Source organism: Megalops cyprinoides, chromosome 2 (assembly GCF_013368585.1).
Source record: "Megalops cyprinoides isolate fMegCyp1 chromosome 2, fMegCyp1.pri, whole genome shotgun sequence".
Classification (NCBI taxonomy): domain Eukaryota; kingdom Metazoa; phylum Chordata; class Actinopteri; order Elopiformes; family Megalopidae; genus Megalops; species Megalops cyprinoides.
Genome location: NC_050584.1, coordinates 47318939 through 47337900, shown reverse-complemented (window position 1 = coordinate 47337900; position 18962 = coordinate 47318939). Strand labels below are relative to the sequence as shown.

The following is an 18962-nucleotide window of genomic DNA, read 5'->3' as shown; positions in this document are numbered from 1 at the left end:
AGCCAATGACTTGCAAGCATGAAAAAATAGTTGTGGTTGGTGCGTGGGTGTATAAGAGCATTTGCTACACCCTAGCACTCCTGCATGAGTATAGTGGATGTTGAAGTGATATGAACATAATATATCCAACTGGTGATTCTGAAAAAAAAAACTTGTATGACTGAGAAGCCTAAACAGTGACCTCTGTCATCCTGTCATAGACAATATCTGGACCAGAAGATTTGCAAACACCTCACTAAACTTTCTGTGTATTTTCCGATGCAAGTGATCAATTTAAAACAGATATATGACCAGTTGTGTAATTTTTATATCACATTTACAAGTTTCATAGGCAGCACCTCCTTTTTGGCTGATCTCCTCTGATCCAAAATCATGTTAACAGCAACCATGTTCCTGATATCCTGTCAGACAAAATGGAAAGTTCTCTGTCCAAATTTCCACTCAATCTTGATTTTATATGTAATGTTTATTCAGCTAGCACTCAGTCTCTGTAAGCCTTTCTTTTGAGTTGCTGTTCCCTGAAAGCGCAGCCACCTCTTGTTGTTGAAAATATACTGGAATTGTTCAAAACCCAGTTTTGTTTGTTAAGAATTCAATTATTGACATTAATTACAAAATTAAAAGTACACAGAAATTAAATGCTTGTTTCAAAATTTGAATTCAGTTTTACTCACATGTAAGCTGGAAGCTGGTGCAAGGATAATGGTGTTGTGGTTAATGGATCAACTGAGCAACTGATCCTCCTGAGGTATGGAAGCCATTTAACCTGGCTTCACCTATGCTAGATATACATTCTAACAAGGTGTGGTGTACGTGTCAGTGTGTGAATGTGTAAAATATAAGATATAAGCAAAAAAAAAAAAAAAAAAAAAGGCACTGCTCCGAGGTAGAGAGCTCACAATCCTGAAGTGACACAACAGGTTAACAAGGGATTCGCCTAGGAAGTGGAGCCTTTAGGAGACCACTTTTGGAGGGCCAGTTGCTGGCAACCCACTGAAGTGGGAAGCTCTGTCTAGCCCCTCAGGCTGATACCAGATCTGTTTTTTTTTTTTTGTTCAGTTAGGGTTAGGTTACATCATGACCCCCCCCCCCCCCCCCCCCCCAAAAAAAAAGAAACTCCAGTGCCAAGAATAATAGCAAATAAATGTACAGTATACAAATTTCATGGTTATGAAAAGAGCAAAACACTCACAGAAGAGAACAACACTGTCTCCAAAACCGAAGAGTTGGCAACAAAATAATATCAATTCCTCTGCTGGACCAAAAACAACTACTGCAACATTTTCCAGTATCAACAGGAACTCCTACCTCCTCTGACCCAGGTGAGGTCACATCCTTTAACCCCTTTAACCTGTGTTACTGGGAAGTGAGGCCGCCCCCTCTAGGTGGGAAGGAGCCTGTGCCAAAGGAAAAGAAAAAAGAAACCCTAAAGGGGATGTAGTGTAGGTGTGTGAGGTAGGTCGTAACCCTAACTTATTACATTCTTCTTTCCACAGTACTGTAACTACACACATTGGGCATATCTGCGTATAATATTTGTGCAGGAATGTTTTATGGATAAAGGCTTGCATCTTCAGTAGAATCATGCAAGCTTAGTGCAACTAAGACAGCCATCATCCATGAGAGCAACCCCCTGTTCCTTGTCCTTCATACAAATCAAGAAGGGAAATGCCAGCGCATATCTCGCAGTTTATATAGATTAGATAGACCCACCATTGTGTGTTTATTGAGAACTCCAGCCATAAGTTCTAAATCTTAAATTTAAAAAGGCATAGAAAATCAAACAGCACAAAACAAAAAAAGTTGGAGACAGTCCATCAATACCCATGCGCTGCCAGGAGATGCTGCATGGAAAAATCGGTTAACCTTCAAGCCAAAAAAGAACTGCATAAGGTGGACAGAAGAAGGGCTAGGCCATTAACTGAAAAGCTCACCTTCTCTTGGTCAGAGGCTACCCCATCAGCACTGACTCAGTGTTCCCCATAATTCGCCTCTCACTGAAGCAATCTGCACTTCCAGGGCTACAGCTTCAACCTATGGCCCCAGAACTGCTTGAACACCACTTCCAGATGCCTCAGGAGGGTGTTGAAAACTGTGAAATAGACAATAATTTCATCCAAATAAATGAAGATGGAATCAGCTACCTTTCCTCTGGGCACTTGCTTTAACAACTTCTGGAAGGTAACTTCCAGAAGTAACAATGGCTAAATGGCTAAAAGGCAGTCTCTTAAATTCAAACAGCCCCAGAAGTGTGGCAAATACTGTCTTCTCCCAGTCATGAGGGCACACCTCTTCTAACTAAATATCAGCTTGCTAAATCAAGTTCAATGTCAGTAACCATTATATCTATGGTAGAACAAATGCGTCCTTGTGGATGACAACCTTCAGTTGCTGAGAATCACCAAGAAGAGTCATGCTGTACCTTTTTGTCCTTCTGAGCTCACTTAGAGTTCACTAGCAGCTAGAACTTTTCAGTCATTGCAACTCTTGCTCAGTCAGGCTAGGACATATATCTGTGATCCAGTTGTTGTAGAGCAGATTATTTAATAATAGTTGAGGCTCTATTAAGGCTAAGGCATAGCAATCCAAAGGACCAAGACTTGAGCTTGAATCTGATCTCCACAGGCTTGCTCAAAGACCTTGAAAACATAAGTCAATCATTCTGTTCAGTATATCACTCAAGACATTACTTCATATGAAGACAGGAAAATTCTGGTTTCCATCTAAAGTCAAAGATGTGCTTGCATATTTGGTCCAACTGCATAAAAATTAAAATTAGGCTAAGGAATGCAAACATTGTGCAATGTGTTCCCATTTCCACTGGTAGATAACTAACAGGCTAAATAAACAACAAACACACCAGTGAGTATGGTTAAATCACAGTATTTTTAGACATTAAGTCAGCACATTGACCATCACAATTGAACACATTTTAGTATTTTATGAAACATGATGAAAGAAAACAGATAGGGATTAGTTAACTTTTTTAACACCTCAAATAGAGTGATGATGGGAAATTTCCTTTTTATTAGGAATTTTGGAACTTACTAATTTATTAATGGCAAAGCTCAATCATCTACACACAAATCAGGCCTACTCACCTCAGAACAGCTTGATGTATAGTGAGGGGACACAGAAGAACAGAAAAGAATCAGCCATGTCCTGCAGCTCACGTGTGAAAAGGATGTAAAGATAAGGAAAGGAAAGGAGTGAGAATGAAAGAGGAGGATGGCAGATGTGGACGTGCCATTGTTGTTAGCACAGCCTTCCCACCTTGTGGTAATACTGTGAACTGTAGCTGCTTGAGTGAAAGAGAGAGAGAGGGAGAGAGAGGGAGAGGGAGAGAGAGAGAGGCAGAGAGAGAGAAGGAATGAGAGAGGAAGGGAGAGAGAGAGAGAGTTTAAACTAAGAGCTATGTTTTGGGACAAGCTAATCTGCCAGAGAGCAGTGTGAGGATCGGAGCGCATTGTGTGAGCGTGTGTGCGGGGGACAGATAAGGGAACCAGCCCGCCAGCCCGACTGCTTGTTTTAATGTGGTGACTCTGGGGAGATAAAAAAAATATTGACTCTTCAGTCGTGTGCCGAGACCCTGGGCACAAGCGCCACATCTAACAGAGGTGCACCAAAAAAAAAAAAGATAAAAAAGGGGGACAGAAAACCAAAACAAAGCAACAATAATAGAGGATTTTTTATTTTTTTATCTATTATTTTTTTCTTTTTTTGCTGGGACTGACTCCCATTTCCATCAGAGAGAAGGAGAGATCCATAGAAGGGGAACCTTAAGAAAAAGACAGGGACAAGAAAAGCATCGACTACAAGATGTTCGAAATCAGCCGAACACTCAACGCTGCTTTGTTGAGCAATGAGGTAAAGAAAATGGATTTGATTTTTTTTCTTTGGTGTATGTGCTGCTTATCATCCTGTCTTGTGTTTGTGTTTATGTGTGCATGATTGTAGGATGGGCAGAAGATGGAGGAATGGGGGGGGGTGCTGAGTTATGAAAAATGCTGAATTTTTCAGCTGATCTCGATGGTTATAGTTGAAAGGGGGCTACTTCTCTTTCCATTCACCCTTGCTCACAGTAATATATGAGAGGCAGGGCGACTGTCTGTTTTTTGTGCCACAACTGTTTTATTTCCCCTCATTTATTCAAAGCAAGGTGGCTATTAACGCTTAGCTTGCTTGAGGAATCGCCCATCTGGGGCTCTAAGTGTGAGCGTGCCTGTGTGTGTGTGTGTGTGTGTGTGTGTGTGTGTTGGTGCGCGAGTACGTGTGTGCGTGTGCACGGAGCAGTATTTGCGTGTATATCGCTCTCTCTACCTCCTCTCTCTTTCTACCCTCTCCTATCTCTTTCTATCTATCCCACTCACTCTCTCACTCTCCCTGCGTCCTTTACTGTTCCATCTCTCTCTCTCTCTCTCTCTCTCTCTCTCTCTCTCTCTCTCTCTCTCTCTCTCTCTCTCTCTCTCTGTCTGTGTGTGAGCGAGGAGCCTGTGGGCAGCATCTCGAGATGATGATGAGGTACCCCCAGCACATGGGACTAGCCCCTGCCCAAGGCTCCATGCCTGAGGTGCGATCGCAGCTCTTTCCCAGGGATCTCCCAGCCACCCAGCCGGGAGCCAGGTCACTTTTGGTAAGAGGAGAAGGTGGATGAGTGTGCATTTCATAAGTAAAATGAGAAAACAAGTGCCAAAAGTTGGAGGAATTCCCGTAACTCGGGGTAATCTTAATCCAATCAGTTAATTACATGATTGCGCATGTGATGTTCCACCTACCGTGCCTGTGCACTTGGCCATGTCGTTCGTCAGCGGAAGGGGAAAAGAGGCAAGGAGTTGTCAAGTTTGCGTTAAGTGCAGTTTCTTTAAAGCCTTCCCTTGTGTGTACAGCACATATGTATGTGTGTGTGCGTGTGTGTGTGTGTGTGCGTGTGTGTGTTTTTGTGTGTCTGTCTGTATGTCTGTGGGTGTGGTGTGACCTTGGGTATGCTGCAATACTTCCATCTTCAGTGAACCAAACACCATCCTAGCACGCTGACAACCTAAAAACACGGTAGCACCTGAGACATTGTGAAGGGCACTGTGTGTATCAGACCATATAATGTACGCATTTGCACATGTTTGGTTTCAAAAGTTACCTTTGTGTATTTTCGGTTTGTCAGTGGCAGTGGGTGATGAGACAGAGGTTATATGATTGAAGTGAAACTGTTTAGCGTTGACGGGCAGTTGTCAGTCAGGATTTTCAAAAGAAATGACACTTGGGGAAGCTGAAAATAATGCAAATGAAAAGACAACAAGGTGTGAAAAGTTTTAAATTGTACTTGTTTCGATCTAACGGTCGCTGGCTTCAAGAGAAAAGAAACCATTCCCTGATCATTTTCTCTGCAGTTATCCTGATCAGATCATTCACTCCAGCCGAAACGGGCTGGAGGTTTCACTCTAACTGGCTTTAGCTTTGAGAGGAGCCGTATTCATGCGGATGGGTAGGTGGAGGCAGTGCCGCTGTGTTTACATTGTGGCAGTTGTGGGGGCTGGATGCCGAAATAATTAATTCAAATGCTTTCCTCGTTTATAGCGCATCCGTGTGAATATATGTGCCATTGATAATGTAGAGTGCCGTTGAAGCTGGGAGCGGAAAGGGGAAACCCTCCCTGGAAAACACGGAGGGAAAATCCCTCACTTGGTGCATTAAATTGACATGAAACTGTGGGTGTCTAATCTGTGATGGTTTCTCATTCGGCTTGCATTCAAACTGCTTCGGCTTCCAAGCTTTGGAGCTCTCTGACTTTTTTTTATTTTTTTTTTAAAAATCACTGTTATGCTGACAGTAGTGAAGTGGCCACTGCGCACGGTATGCAGATGGGACTGCAGCAGGTGGCTTAATCTGGTCAAATGAACAGAACCCTCCCTAATAGCCTCTAAAAGCCGTCATTCATTGTCCTCTGCTTAGAGACCAAAAATTCAAAAGGAGTGCAGAGAGGTCTCTCTTTTTGAAGTCCGCTGTGCGCAGTATTCATTTGTCTCTCTTTTGTCTCTTAAATTTTTCCCCAAAATGCAACTTCCAACTTCCTTATCTGATTAAATACAGCATGAACAATTTATGTGATCATTTGCCTGATATTGCCAACGGTTGTAGAACACAAGGTGTATACCTCTCTACTGAAAAGATCCCATATTGGCAGCCAGCATCTTTATACGTTTCATGGCTATCAAAAGGCGAGCCTTTTTCTGAAAGTCAGTTTGCCAAAGGATGAAGTCAACCAGAAAGAACTGAGATGACGATTGTGAAACAGTGAACCACCATGCATTTTGTTGTTGCTGCTCATTATCACTGTGAGAGGGAACTCACTTCCCACAGTATTAAAGTAAAATATACATTTGGGCCAGAATGCCAGTTTAATAGAAATATGTAAAACTTTAATGTTTGGTAAAGGAATGGTATGTTACCTGGTTGGCGATAATATTTCATTATGGGTCTACAAACCTAACTGCTTCTTAGTGTAAAGGACAATCAGTCCCAATAACACCCTGTTAGGTTTATGTTGACAGCCATTGCGAATTTTATTAATTTTTCTGACTCACAGGATGAGAAGGTGATAGAGTAGAATGGACCTACTTTAAACATATCAATGGGATCATTAGCTAATAAAAGAACTTGCTTTGTTCGTTCCAATTGATCCAGGTTACGGAGTATGTTGGTGTCGGGGGCGGCTGATTATTTGGATGTTACTAGGAATGAACTGAGATTGGTATATCAAAGGACAATGGAATGACGCACTGTAATAATTATCATGGAGATCACAGTTTGTTTGGTAGGATCTTTTGCTTTGCTCCTTTCACAATCAAACTGGTGAGACCTTTCCTGTAAGCTGCAGGTGATCATTATATCACAGGGTTATATGACTTTGCATTATTTTACCATGGTAAATGTGTCCCAACACAACATCGGCTGTGGAGGAATCATGATCAGTACTGTAAAAGAACAACTGCAGGGTGTTACGTTTTCACTCAGTGTCATATTTCATTCCCAAAATTGATAAACTGCAGAGTGTCACTTTTCAATTTCATACTGAACACAGCAGATATGAGTTTTATATAACCCAGTATGCATGTGTGGCACTGACTGTGATTAACCAAGTAGGAACAGACCATTGCAACTATGATTAATGGTGCAGCATTAGCCAAAGCTAGATCATTTGCATATATTAGCTCTGTGCCAGAGGAGGGCAGGAGCCCACCCCTGTATGCATTGCATACGCATATTACTTGGGGATGTGAGGGGCCCTCTGTTTTGAACATCTATAACCGGTAGCTCAGGGAGCTGTAGCTGCTGACTTTCTGTTGACTTCTGTCTCTACACAGTATGTAAAATACATTGGTACCTGTGACAATGACCAGCTTTCGAGTTCTTTCCGCACAGATGTGTATGCCATATATTAATGTTTTAAAAAAAACAAACTATATATTTCCCTATTTAGTGAATGTCTTGTTCAGCTAGCTAGTTTAACTAGGGCAACAAACAAAATTTTCACAAGCCTAGCAAAGAGGGGCAGATTTTATCTTTCTTTTAAAATTATCAAAAAAAATGGACTTGCAACACAGTTTGGGACCACGCAGACCAATACTGATGTCCCTATAATGGCAGTTTGTGCATCGGCCGCATGTCGGAGAGCTGCTGCACATTATGTTTATAATGATCTGAAGTGTTGTCTCTCTTAGGTACCATTGTGGCATGTGCATACAACCTTAAGTCACACCAGTTTTAATTTAGGAGACCATGGTGGAGCTGCCCAAGGAAGACCATAATTGAGTAAATGCATTGTACCTGTTGTGACGCAGGTAGTCAAGTCATTTTCTGTAATTCAGAAGAGGAACGAAGACATTCAGTAAATCCAAGGATACTCTTTTGTGTGTTTTTTTATAGTCGTGTGGCCTTTTTTGCCCACTGTTATTGTTTTGAAATTATCTTCAGCCGCAATTATAAGACATTAGCTCTGTATCAATGCTTAGTGACACTCCACTGCAGAAGAGATGAGCAGCCACTGTGTTCAATTCCTGCTAACAGCTGCAGTACAGCTGGAAATGAGTGTATAACAGAACTGCACAACCCAGTCTGATAAATAACAAATAATTATTTGCTAAAAAATATTCTAATAATGAAACTGAAAAAAACCCTAAGCAAACTCTTGTTTTCCATCCAGGTTTCATGACTGTCTGTTTTAATACAGCTGTTGTTTGTCATATTATGGTCTGTTTTGCTAACTTTCTCCCCAGTCATTACAAAAGGGTTAAAGTTTCCCGCAAACTCATTTGAAGCGTCACAACAACAAGCACGGCACACGGAGACAGGAGAGGGAATAGTCTAGCGACTGGCAAACGCCTATTGTCGTTCCAGAGATTGCAAGGGTCATCTCTATTTCACAACAATGATTAGCTCTTTCCATCTGCCGTTTCCATCGTTTCCTCCATTCTTGATTGCGGTGTTTCTCTGGTTAATGTACCCCAGGAAATTAGTTCATTTGTGCTGCGCAACCCCTGCCTCGAAGCTGCACAAACAGGTGCAGCATTCTCCTCAGCACAAAGAGAGACTGAGAGGCTGTCATTTATGTGAGAGAGGAAGTACAGTATGCAAGAAAGGAAAAATCCTATAAAAAAGACTAAAAGATCTGGAAAGCAAGACCACATACTGGGTGTCGTGATGGGTGTGCAGGACAAAATAATAATATAAGAATATATTTGGTTTGATACACTTCTGCAATATGAAAAATAAGCTAAGTGCACCCTTTCAGTGCACCTTTGCAACTAGCCCTCAGATAAAGCCCAGTATAATTATCCAATTTTTGAGTAATGCCTTAATTTCAATCAAATTAATATTGGATAGCATCACCAATTTTAGCAATGTCATGCATTTAACAGAGTGTATGAAGAGGCTCTTAAACTATACCCGTAGCAAGGAGATACAGTCTCCATTTGGTGCATCTCACTACTCGGAAAATAAAGCAGTCCCTCCCACAGCAGAGGTTGTGAAACCTTGCTCAGTCATCTGTGGCTGGGGTAATGCTCTTTGGCAGAGCGATCTTCAATTTTGGTAGGGCCGCATATGAAAGTGCTATTTATCCTGCAGGTCAATCAGCGGTCACCTCCACACAGCTGCGAGAGCATATCTCCAACTGCAGTGAAACGTGTGCCTCTACAAGCTAAAAAAAAAAAGAAGTAGAGACGAGAAACACTTTTGCCATTAGCGTTGTACATGTGAACTGTACCACTGCCTTTTCTCTTCTTTTAACAGCAATCCACAATGCAGAATATAAGCTATTCAAAATAACAATTTCTGTTTCATTCATTGTGTGAAACTCTAAGCCTAATTTTCTGGTCACTGTATCTCACTGTTGAGTAGATATTATGTGTACTTTTAGCAGTCTTTTACTAGATTTAGAAGAAGAGTTAGAGGTTGCGTTCTTCCCATAAATCCACACTATAATTAATTTGTGCTCCTCATCTCATAAAAGTTCGTATTCCCTTTTTAGGCCATCAGTAAACTACAGAAATTGTCTAAATGCAGAACAGTGTTTATAATGTTTTTTTCTGCTTTTGTTTGAAGTTGCCTAATGATGGTGTTGTGATGATGCTGTTGGGCTGGGTCTGAGTGGTTGAAAAAGAGGAAAGAAGATAGTGCTTACTTCACTTATTGGAAAGCAATAGCTGTCAGGTTGCCTGTAAGGTTCGATAAGCTTTGTTTACATCATGTAAAGAAATAAATAATGATCCAATGGCGACATTGTCTCTACGCCTATGTCATGTCACTAACATCACCTGAGACAATGCTGTCAACTTGATGGTAATTTAATTCTTCCATTTTCAATTACACAGAACAAAAGAACACTGAGTTCTAGATCAATTTGTGTTTGTTAGACTAGACATGAATGGGGTCCTTTCTTTGACCTGAATGGAGCTGGCAACAAACAAAACATAGCCAAGTATCTACTTTAAAAGAACCATCACTTTAAATTAGGCAACCCACCAAATTAGTGAGACAAAAAAACAAAACATGCCCAAAAGACAGTCATCTTGAACGGCATTGTGCGGTAAATCTGTCATTGTCACCTCCGTTTTATTCCCGAGACATCACGTTACTCTGACGCAGAGCTTGTAGAAGAGCTGGATAATCAGGGAAATAATCAGAGCAAGATAACTAGACTATGCTTCTTTATGCCGTTTACCACAACTGCGAATCTTATGCGTCGCACACAATCAAATATGACACAGCAACAGCTGCCTTCGCTGATGCTGACTGACACATGACGCCGTAATTGGCTGCGCCCCAAAAGGCTGAGGAGGGGAGATCCAGATAGTTTCCAAATCCCCCCCCCACCTCTCTTTGTTGCAGCATTTCACTGATGGGTATCTCCGTCAGGCGGCTGCGAGGGCAAGCTGGCAGCCGCGCTGCGAAAAAGGTCTGGTGCTGCAGGAGGCCTTGTGAACAGCTGAGCCAGAGTCCCGCGGGGAGCCCTCACCGCTGAGAGGAGCAGGTGTCTCCAGCCAGGCAAAGAGCCTCCCAAAGCCAGGAGAGGACCGGGCTGGCCGGTACGCTCTGTGCCCAGGGAGGGCAGGTGGCCCTCTCTCCGCAGACACGCTTTACAGCGCTCCCTCCAGGGGCCCTCAGCATGGCTTTTTTTAAAATAATCTACCGGCGGGAGGACTGAAGTGAGATCACGTCACCGCGCAGGCCTTCTAAAAGCAGGAACCCTACAGCCCTCTGTTGCGGTGCACACGTAACTCGGCTGTCACACTTTGGCATTATACATTTAATTATTTGTTGTGGTCCTTTCTTGAACTCGGCCATAAAAAGGTGCAACGAGGCCTTCAGTGTTTCTCTGTGCTCCTGTGGGGATGGTTATATAAAATGAGATGGTTGTGAGCCAGTAGTAGAGAAATAGCTAAAACCCTGGCTCAGACAAGGGTCAACCATCTGGATATGCATACCCTGACCTGGAAGTAACAGCCATTGCTTTCTCCCTGCAAAGAGGTGAATGGCAAGCTGCGTTGCTCTTGGTGAATAGCCTTTCACGTCGGCCAGCACATTTACATGATTAATGTATTTAGGTGTTCGTTCTGGAAATCATTTCAAGGGTAGAATTCAAGCTGCGTGCTGTGTGAATGATGTCTATCCAACAGACACATGTGCGGGTACATTTAACAGATGTGATTCCCTTTTCGTTTCTGTGTTTTTCTTTTAGATTTTGAATAAATTAGCTGGAGAAACACCACTGCACTAATAAAAGCATTAATATTTTTATTTCTAAGAAAATTCAAGTGCAGTTAATCTGAGTGGGAAACAATTGTATTATTTTGGTTATTGTTTAAATTCGTTCAGAATTGTTTTACGGTTGTTAGCAGAGTAATTAAAAAGGAATGTGGATTTTTTTTTTAAAAAACTGAGTTATGTTGATTTTATGGATGCCTAACAGCAAGGTTTAGTCTTGTCTGCATAAGTGCCATATTTTTGTTAATTAGAGTGGAACTGAGAAAGGGCACTAAGGGAATGAGCCACAGTTTATACTGCTCACACACAGACATGCATGACACGCACGCGCACACACACACACACACACACACGCACACACACACACACACACATGCACACTGCACAAACCCTATCCGACAAACAGGAGTCAGACCAGAACTAACAGTAGGGACATTAGTAGTTCTTAGCCATACCCTGACTGGGGCAGTCCCAAAGTAATCTCTTTATTAGCTCCATATTAAAGCTTCCAGGAAACCCTCCAATACTGGCACTTCCAACACACTTTCTAGAATTTTCTCAACTGCTTTAGGTACATGACTTCAATAAAAACAACCCAATGAATTACAGTATTCAGCTTAGATCTGTATAATAGATGTGAAACATTTAGCCAAAAGGTAATTTAGGAACTAACTTTAGGAAGGAATTCATCTCCAGTGAGTGTCAGGCCTGGGTCCAAGGCCTCACTCCATGTTTCCTTCGACGAGGGCAATAATATCTTGGAATGGATTGTCATGCTTAAAAGCACAAAATATCATGTTATTTCGATAGACAGACTGGAGAAAACTATCACCGACTGACGAAAATTGCCTTTGTCAATCCTTGGAAATTTACTTATTTATTTGTGATATTTCAGGAAAGTACATGTTGCCATAAATTAATTATACAGTATAACCTTTACTTGTAGGCATCATTGAGAAAGTCCCCAGCAGTGCAGTGTTACTTCTTGGAGGCACAACACTTCTTTCTACAGCCCTGGGAAAGCACCATCCCCACCAGTTTTCTGAGCCATAAATAATTCATCCATTCTAACAGCGGCATTCAGGTTTAAATGGTCTGCCATAGAGCCTGCCTGGGACATCAATGGCAAGTTTCTGAAATAACCCAATTTAAAGAAGGGGAAAAATGCATTTATGTATGGTAATTATTCCTTGAGGCATTAAGGCTTCTGTCTCTCTCCCCACCCCATCCCTTCGACACACATAGAGAAGTCTGTATGTGCGTGCAGGGGGGTGGCTGGCATGGTTTCCTGGATCGGTAGGAGGGAAGTTAGGGCAAATAACATAAGGGGCTGGCAACACCAGCTGTAGTTACAACCCTGAGCCAAAGAGAGAGGGGGGAGAGAGAGGTGCGAGAGTGAGAGAAGACATATAGAAAAAAGAAATAAGTATGTTACCACTGTCACACCAACGTAACCAAAGTTTCCAGGGAGGGACACTACAACTCTGCTGCAACCTGACACCCTGATACTCTGGAACAATATAGCATCAATACCAAAAATACAATTATCATTTCACATCATGATTAAGCTGACTAACAGTGGTCTTTCCGGGTGCATTATTTCAGGTTCATAATTTCTCATAGCAGCACAATTTCAGGGGATTTTGCTTTCCCTGCCTGATAAATAACACCTCACCAATCGGGCGTCTTCTTTGCTTAGACTCCTCCCCTTCCTTCTTGGTACCCATGTGACCAGGCCCTGAGTGGGGTACAGTGTTCTGTTCTGCCAGCTCCTGATTAAAACTTCCCTCCTGTTCCAATCCAGTCTGGGAGGGAGTGTGAATTCCCTGCTCCAGGGGGAACCACAGTAACCCCAGACTAAACCCTTGGCCAGATGGGCCGCAGCGGTCAGCCTAAGAGCATGGAGGGGTTCCGGCTAGGATCAAACACTGAGCAGGCTTCTCTGCAGCATACCACAACACTGCCATTCTGACCCTGATAAGAGAGAATGAAGACGAGAATGTGAATAATTCTGATTTTTATTAATAAAGAATAAGAAGAACAGAAGAAGAACAAAGAACAAAAACAAACATGGTGTTTGTGTTGTAATATATACCAGGTCGCATGGCTTCCTCTGTTCCTCAAAGGAGCACAAATCCAAAATGCTTGCTGTGCCTGTCACCTCAGGGCCAGGGTTCATATCAGCAATGCACAGCTACCTCTCTTTGATTCATACTTTAGATCATAATGGCTTCATATTTCAGTGCTGTAAAAAATATAAAAATTAAAGTCCGAAGTAACTTGTGTATGTAGATGCACCACACCAGCTAACACTGTTAAGACCAGGCAATTTCATTTCAAATATTAAAGTAAAGAAAGTAATGTTTATTTCTTACAAATAGGCCTCACTTTTTAAAGAACAATGGAATACACATGTACAGAGAGGTATCTTTACTTGTTGTTGCACAGGTTTTATTTTTCTAAAATTTTGCCCAACAGACAAAATGGCTTGAGTTCGTTGACAAGCCCATGCCGCATCTCAGATCTAAACAGAATCTCTGTAGAAAATGGCTCTGAGTTAAAGGGGATGACACGTGTCTGTGACAAATGTAGCATTGCCTTGTCCTGAAGTCACCATGAAGTATTCATGTCTTGTTGAAGGGCTTCTCTAGGTGATGACAAGAACATGAGTTCAAATGGTTGTGATTCATGTCCTCTGACAAAAAAAGATGTGCATGTAGAGGACAAAACTTTACTCTGCAGTTCTTCCAGAAAGTCATAAGGATTTTGAAATGGTTGGTTGTGGTCTTAAGACAACTGTTAAATTGCAAGGCAAGCTGAAGGGACCCCTGTCCCTGCAGTACAGCTCTGGATCTCTTTTCTGATTTGTCTGAGGATGCAGTAATCTGGCTGTCCAGAGGCACTAAGAGAAATGGCCTGTCTTTGACACCAGTGTATTGATTGTGTACTTGTGGAGAATGGACATATGCCAGTGCGCTGATGACGGTCAATCTACATTGCGCCACCAAGTACCTCCAAATCGTATCCCTCAAAAAGAGAATTGATCCTGCAAGGGGCCTGCCAGAGGTCTGTGTCAGAGAACAAAGCGTAGCACACAAGCTTTCTCTCTGTGTGCAGCCCAGCAGACGAGATCAACACAGTGGTTTGACCTAATCTTTAATATTAATATCAGCTGCTAATGTTTATTTCACGAGCGCTGTACTCTATTTGTTCCTGTCAGCCCTGTTTATTTGTTTGTTTCGAAACAGAGGACATACTGTACTTTTCTGCTGGCAGACTATAATTCTATGGTTAAGTGCAGGGGGAGGAAGTGAGTGGTGAACAGATTGCAGTGGAAGCGTCGGTGCCACTGCGGGCTCTGGACCGAGCGGGCCAGGAAAGCAGGTGGCATATGACACTTCCAATCCGGTTAGTGTTCATCATAAGAAATGTCACAGCATGTATACAGAGGTGAAGCAGGAGAGGTCCTGTGTGTTTTTCATTCTCTGAAAAGAGACAAAGCTGGAAGGATCCAAACCCAGCCTGGACATTAGGAGGCTACTCAGCATTAATTTGTGTCTGTCGTTGGATTTTGGCTGTCTTTTGGATGCTTTGGTAACTTTGCGTTGTCAGTTATTTCAATGGATTAAACATTTTGATTTAAGAAAATCAACCTTTTGTCCCTAGCTATTCTACGTACGTACACATGAATTCCACTGCAATCTATATTTCAAGCTTTAAATCAAGGCTAATTATTAAAATGTTCGTAGCCACACTTTCACACTGTTTATGACTTGTGCAATTAAGAGCATGGTATGGATCAGTCATGTCCGTAAACAAACACTTTTAAATCAAACGTCATCCTAAATGTTATGAAGTATTTGATTGCTATTCAGTTTAGATGAATAGTAAAAGACATGATCTTCATACATTTCTGATCACAGCTTGCTTTGAATCTACACTTCTCTAGCTTTTTATAAGCCTGTGATGATTCAGAGTGAATAATTAAACAGGTGCATACACACTGCATCCAAGGGTAATGCCACACTAAATTATAGACTTTAAACATTATCATTGTGCCTCCTGTGTGTTTAAACACACCAGACAGAAAGTGAAAAGGAGATGGAAAAAATATGTTTTTTTTTTCTTATCTCTGTTGATTCCAAATCACATCAGTTATTTTAACTTATCATGGAATTCTTTCATGTGTACATAAGCTCTGAACAAGTAAAGACACCTCTTATGTTTTAAAAGTTACATACAATTTATAAAATATTATATTTGCAAATAGATTTACTGATTTCAATAATCTAATTTCTGCCTCAACAAAGCATTCTCTGCTGTGATTGGTTCACTGCTTTTGCAGCAACATGCTAAAATGGAGTGTTGGACTCAGGATTGACAGCAAATTCCTCATCAATAATCTGTGTCTGGGGATTCTGTAAAATATATTGCTGACTAAAATGTGGGGAGACAGACAGACAGATACACAGATAGATACATATGTACACATACATCCTTAAACTCACCCTTAAAAGGGAATTTGTTTTGTACATGCAAGTGAACATAGGCAAGAAAAAGTTGAGAGAAATTAGCCAGATTCAGGTAAAAATGCTAAGATCTAAATGGATGTGAGATCCATGCTAGAAGGGATCTTACCAAGGACAGAGAATGTATCAGATGAGAGCTATATCAGCAATAAGGCATGTGTGGTTGAGAGACAGGGTATCTGCACCTATCCTTGCAGGAGCAATCGATGAAAAGGTGTTTACATTGACGTTTGCAGGCAGCAAAAAACGCAGATGGTCAACCTCCTGAGGTGCATCCCACAGAAACATTTAAACTTATCGAAAAATAGGATGCTTGAGAGATTAAAGGCCTTTCTGAAAATAGCTGCCCTTGCAATGACCTTTGATCGTATATGTCTTATTGGAACATGGAATTCATGAAGGCTCTATACAGCACCTCCGATGTTTGATATTGCCTAGTCCTAGCTTTAATTTCTCAATATTTGTTGACTTTTTCTAGAGGCCATAATACATTAATAATACAATAAAATACACTGAAAGCAAACATTGGATTGGTTTAAATGGTTTAAATCAAATTGTATTTTTTTCAGTTGCACTCAATATACTGTATCAATGATACAGTGCTGGTCAGCCAGTCTGTTATTGATATAATGGTGACTTTACCATGACTACTATTTTCACATTGATGTTTTTATTTATTTTAAATAAAGGCATGCTTTTATTTATATTGAATGAAATACAATTGTTTCATGAAAAAATAGATGAAAACAACAGTTACAATAAAGGCATGTTTTTCAGTTCTACTCTATTCTATTCTATTGTAGCAAACTAGCCTTCCCAAGTGTGTCTCATCAGATTCAGAAACAGGAAGTAAGAAACATGAAGCAAGATCATCCAGGAAATGACTGATTTGCAGAAAGATGTGATTAAGGAGCAGACGCAGACTAGGTCTGGGGAAAATAAACCACAAAATCATTTTTGTTGCATTTATAAATAATGCTTAGTTTTACAAATTTCATTTCGCACATTATGGCATTGGGCCTTTGTCTTGTTTGCATCCATGGGATGCTACCCAACCTTGCAGTTCAGTATCAAGAGTATTTTTCCTGCGCTGTCTCAAGCAGAGGTGATTGAGTGTGTTTTCAGAGGAGAAGATCCCCATGGGAAACTAGAACTGCACAGATCGTCTTGCTCAGCACTTCTGGTGACCCAAGCAAAAATGTCCCCGCATGGGTGGACTGCCTATTGAAATCTTTCAATCCAGTCTGAGTCGCCAATGAGGAAAGATCCGCCACACACATACACATACACACACGTACACAAAAGCCTTCTAAAAAGCTGAATATGACTCTTTGCACTTGGCCTGTAGTTCTTAATAGCCAATATTAAAGTCCTATAAAACACAATATATATACTGAGCCCTATAATATAACATTATAATATAACAACAGATAAATCAATACAAAATAAATGTGTGTAAATAATAATATATCATAGGCATACTTAAAACATAGATATAAACAAAAATAATAACAAAAAATATGTTTCTGGTATTTTATTATTCTTTTTTTCCCTTTTGTTAATTTCTCTCATTTAATTTACTTTTGATTTTCTTCTCCGTAAGGAACAATAGCAGTACCTGGTTAATTCAAGTACTGCACAGGTGCACTGGAAGAGTTAGTTGAAAGAGGCAATAAAAACTGACAAAAAAAAAAAAAAAAACTTTCAAAACATCTTCAAAAAAACATCAATAATGTATTTAGCAGTTTTTAATTCACTGTTTGAAACCATTTATTTAAAAAATCTGTACTAGCTAAATATCACTCAGTCATTGATAAATAACAATAACATTGAATACCAGAAGGTGGTACGTTATATCTCTGGTGTCTGACAATTTGTTATTGTCACACATGAAACTGTGGTACAAAAACTTCCATTATATTAGCATATTTACTTCTTCTGAATCCTTGTGTAAGGGCCTCAACTACTGTGAGAGGCAGAGGAGGTAGATGCCATTGTAGTGCAATACAGTGATTCAATCTCCTCTTTAATTTACTGCTTGCTGTTTCAATGGGTACCTAGATCCAGAAGTATGAAAAAGTAGCATTCATGTTCTATTGTCTGTTATTATTTTCTGTAAGGCATTAGAAAAGCAGTCATAAAATATGAGCTAGACAGAACATTAAATTCAGTCAACTTCAGATAAATGGCAATATTTTTTCCTGCTTGCACATGGTACAACTTCATTTCATCTTTACCTATTGGTTGGAATAAGTGTATTCTTTGGAGGAGAAAAGGGATATTAAAACTAAACTGCAGCATGACATTCATGGCACCATGGCAAATTGAAATCCTCAGCACTCAATGGTTGTAGCTGGCTGCTTTTTCCCCTCCTTGTTCAATAGCAGGTGGAACAAGGAGCTGGCCCAGGATTATTAACTCTAAGTGACACTGAAAATTCCAGTCCTTTGTCTCTTGTAGCCCATGTAAAAAAAAAGAAATAGGATTAGAAATTTTATTCTTTTCTTAATTCTTTTCTAAAAAAAAAAAAAAAAAAGTCACCCGGCAGATGCATTTCCAGGTTTGAAAACACCATAGCTTTTGTTTTTTAATTGAGGGTGTAGCAAGGCTTTGGCGGCCGTTTTAGTGCTCGTTAATATTTCAAGCACATTGTTTTGAAAGGCTTTAGTACTCAATAAGGTGGAGGGGCCAGAGGTGAAGTGTGGAGAATGGAGTACTTCAGAGCAGTTCAGTATAGTTACATTTTTTTGTGCAAGCAAGGGTTGGGTGTACTTAGTCCCTAGCAAAAGGGTGTCGGAGCGGTCCCGGTGTCCAAATACATATTGGAATAGAAAAATTGAAAATCTGTGGCGGTCATTAAATGCATGCTTCAGAACGCGCTGCTGCTGAGAACATTGCGGCTCATTAAGGTTTGGGTTAACAGTGCTGGAGAGTTTGGAGGCTGTGAAGAGTGCTATAATATTTTCCATAAGTGCTTGTTAAACTGGAGTTTGTTGAACTCGCACCGGGGTTAATGGACTGACTCAAGTTTCTGCATGCGATGAGTATCGCCCTGTAATTGAAAAAAAAAAAAAAAATACCTGCATGGATATCAGGAAGCTAACTAGTTTCTCCCTGTCTTAACTGTCTGGGACAGGGAAAAAAACTGAATGAATAAAAAAATAAACTAGCTGA

At 40.8% G+C, this 18962-nt stretch overlaps 1 protein-coding gene across 4 annotated transcripts in view; it reads left to right on the top strand.

Moving 5' to 3' along the window:
- The first annotated feature begins 3706 nt into the window (after positions 1–3706).
- elavl4 (ELAV like neuron-specific RNA binding protein 4) overlaps positions 3707–18962 on the top strand; it is a 65965-nt gene continuing 50709 nt past the window's right edge. For all 4 annotated transcript variants that reach the window (XM_036520949.1, XM_036520945.1, XM_036520948.1 and 1 more), the window contains exon 1: positions 3707–3867. In XM_036520949.1, the coding sequence (XP_036376842.1) occupies positions 3820–3867 (48 nt within the window). In that variant the 5' untranslated portion in view covers positions 3707–3819. The remainder of the gene's footprint in view (positions 3868–18962) is intronic.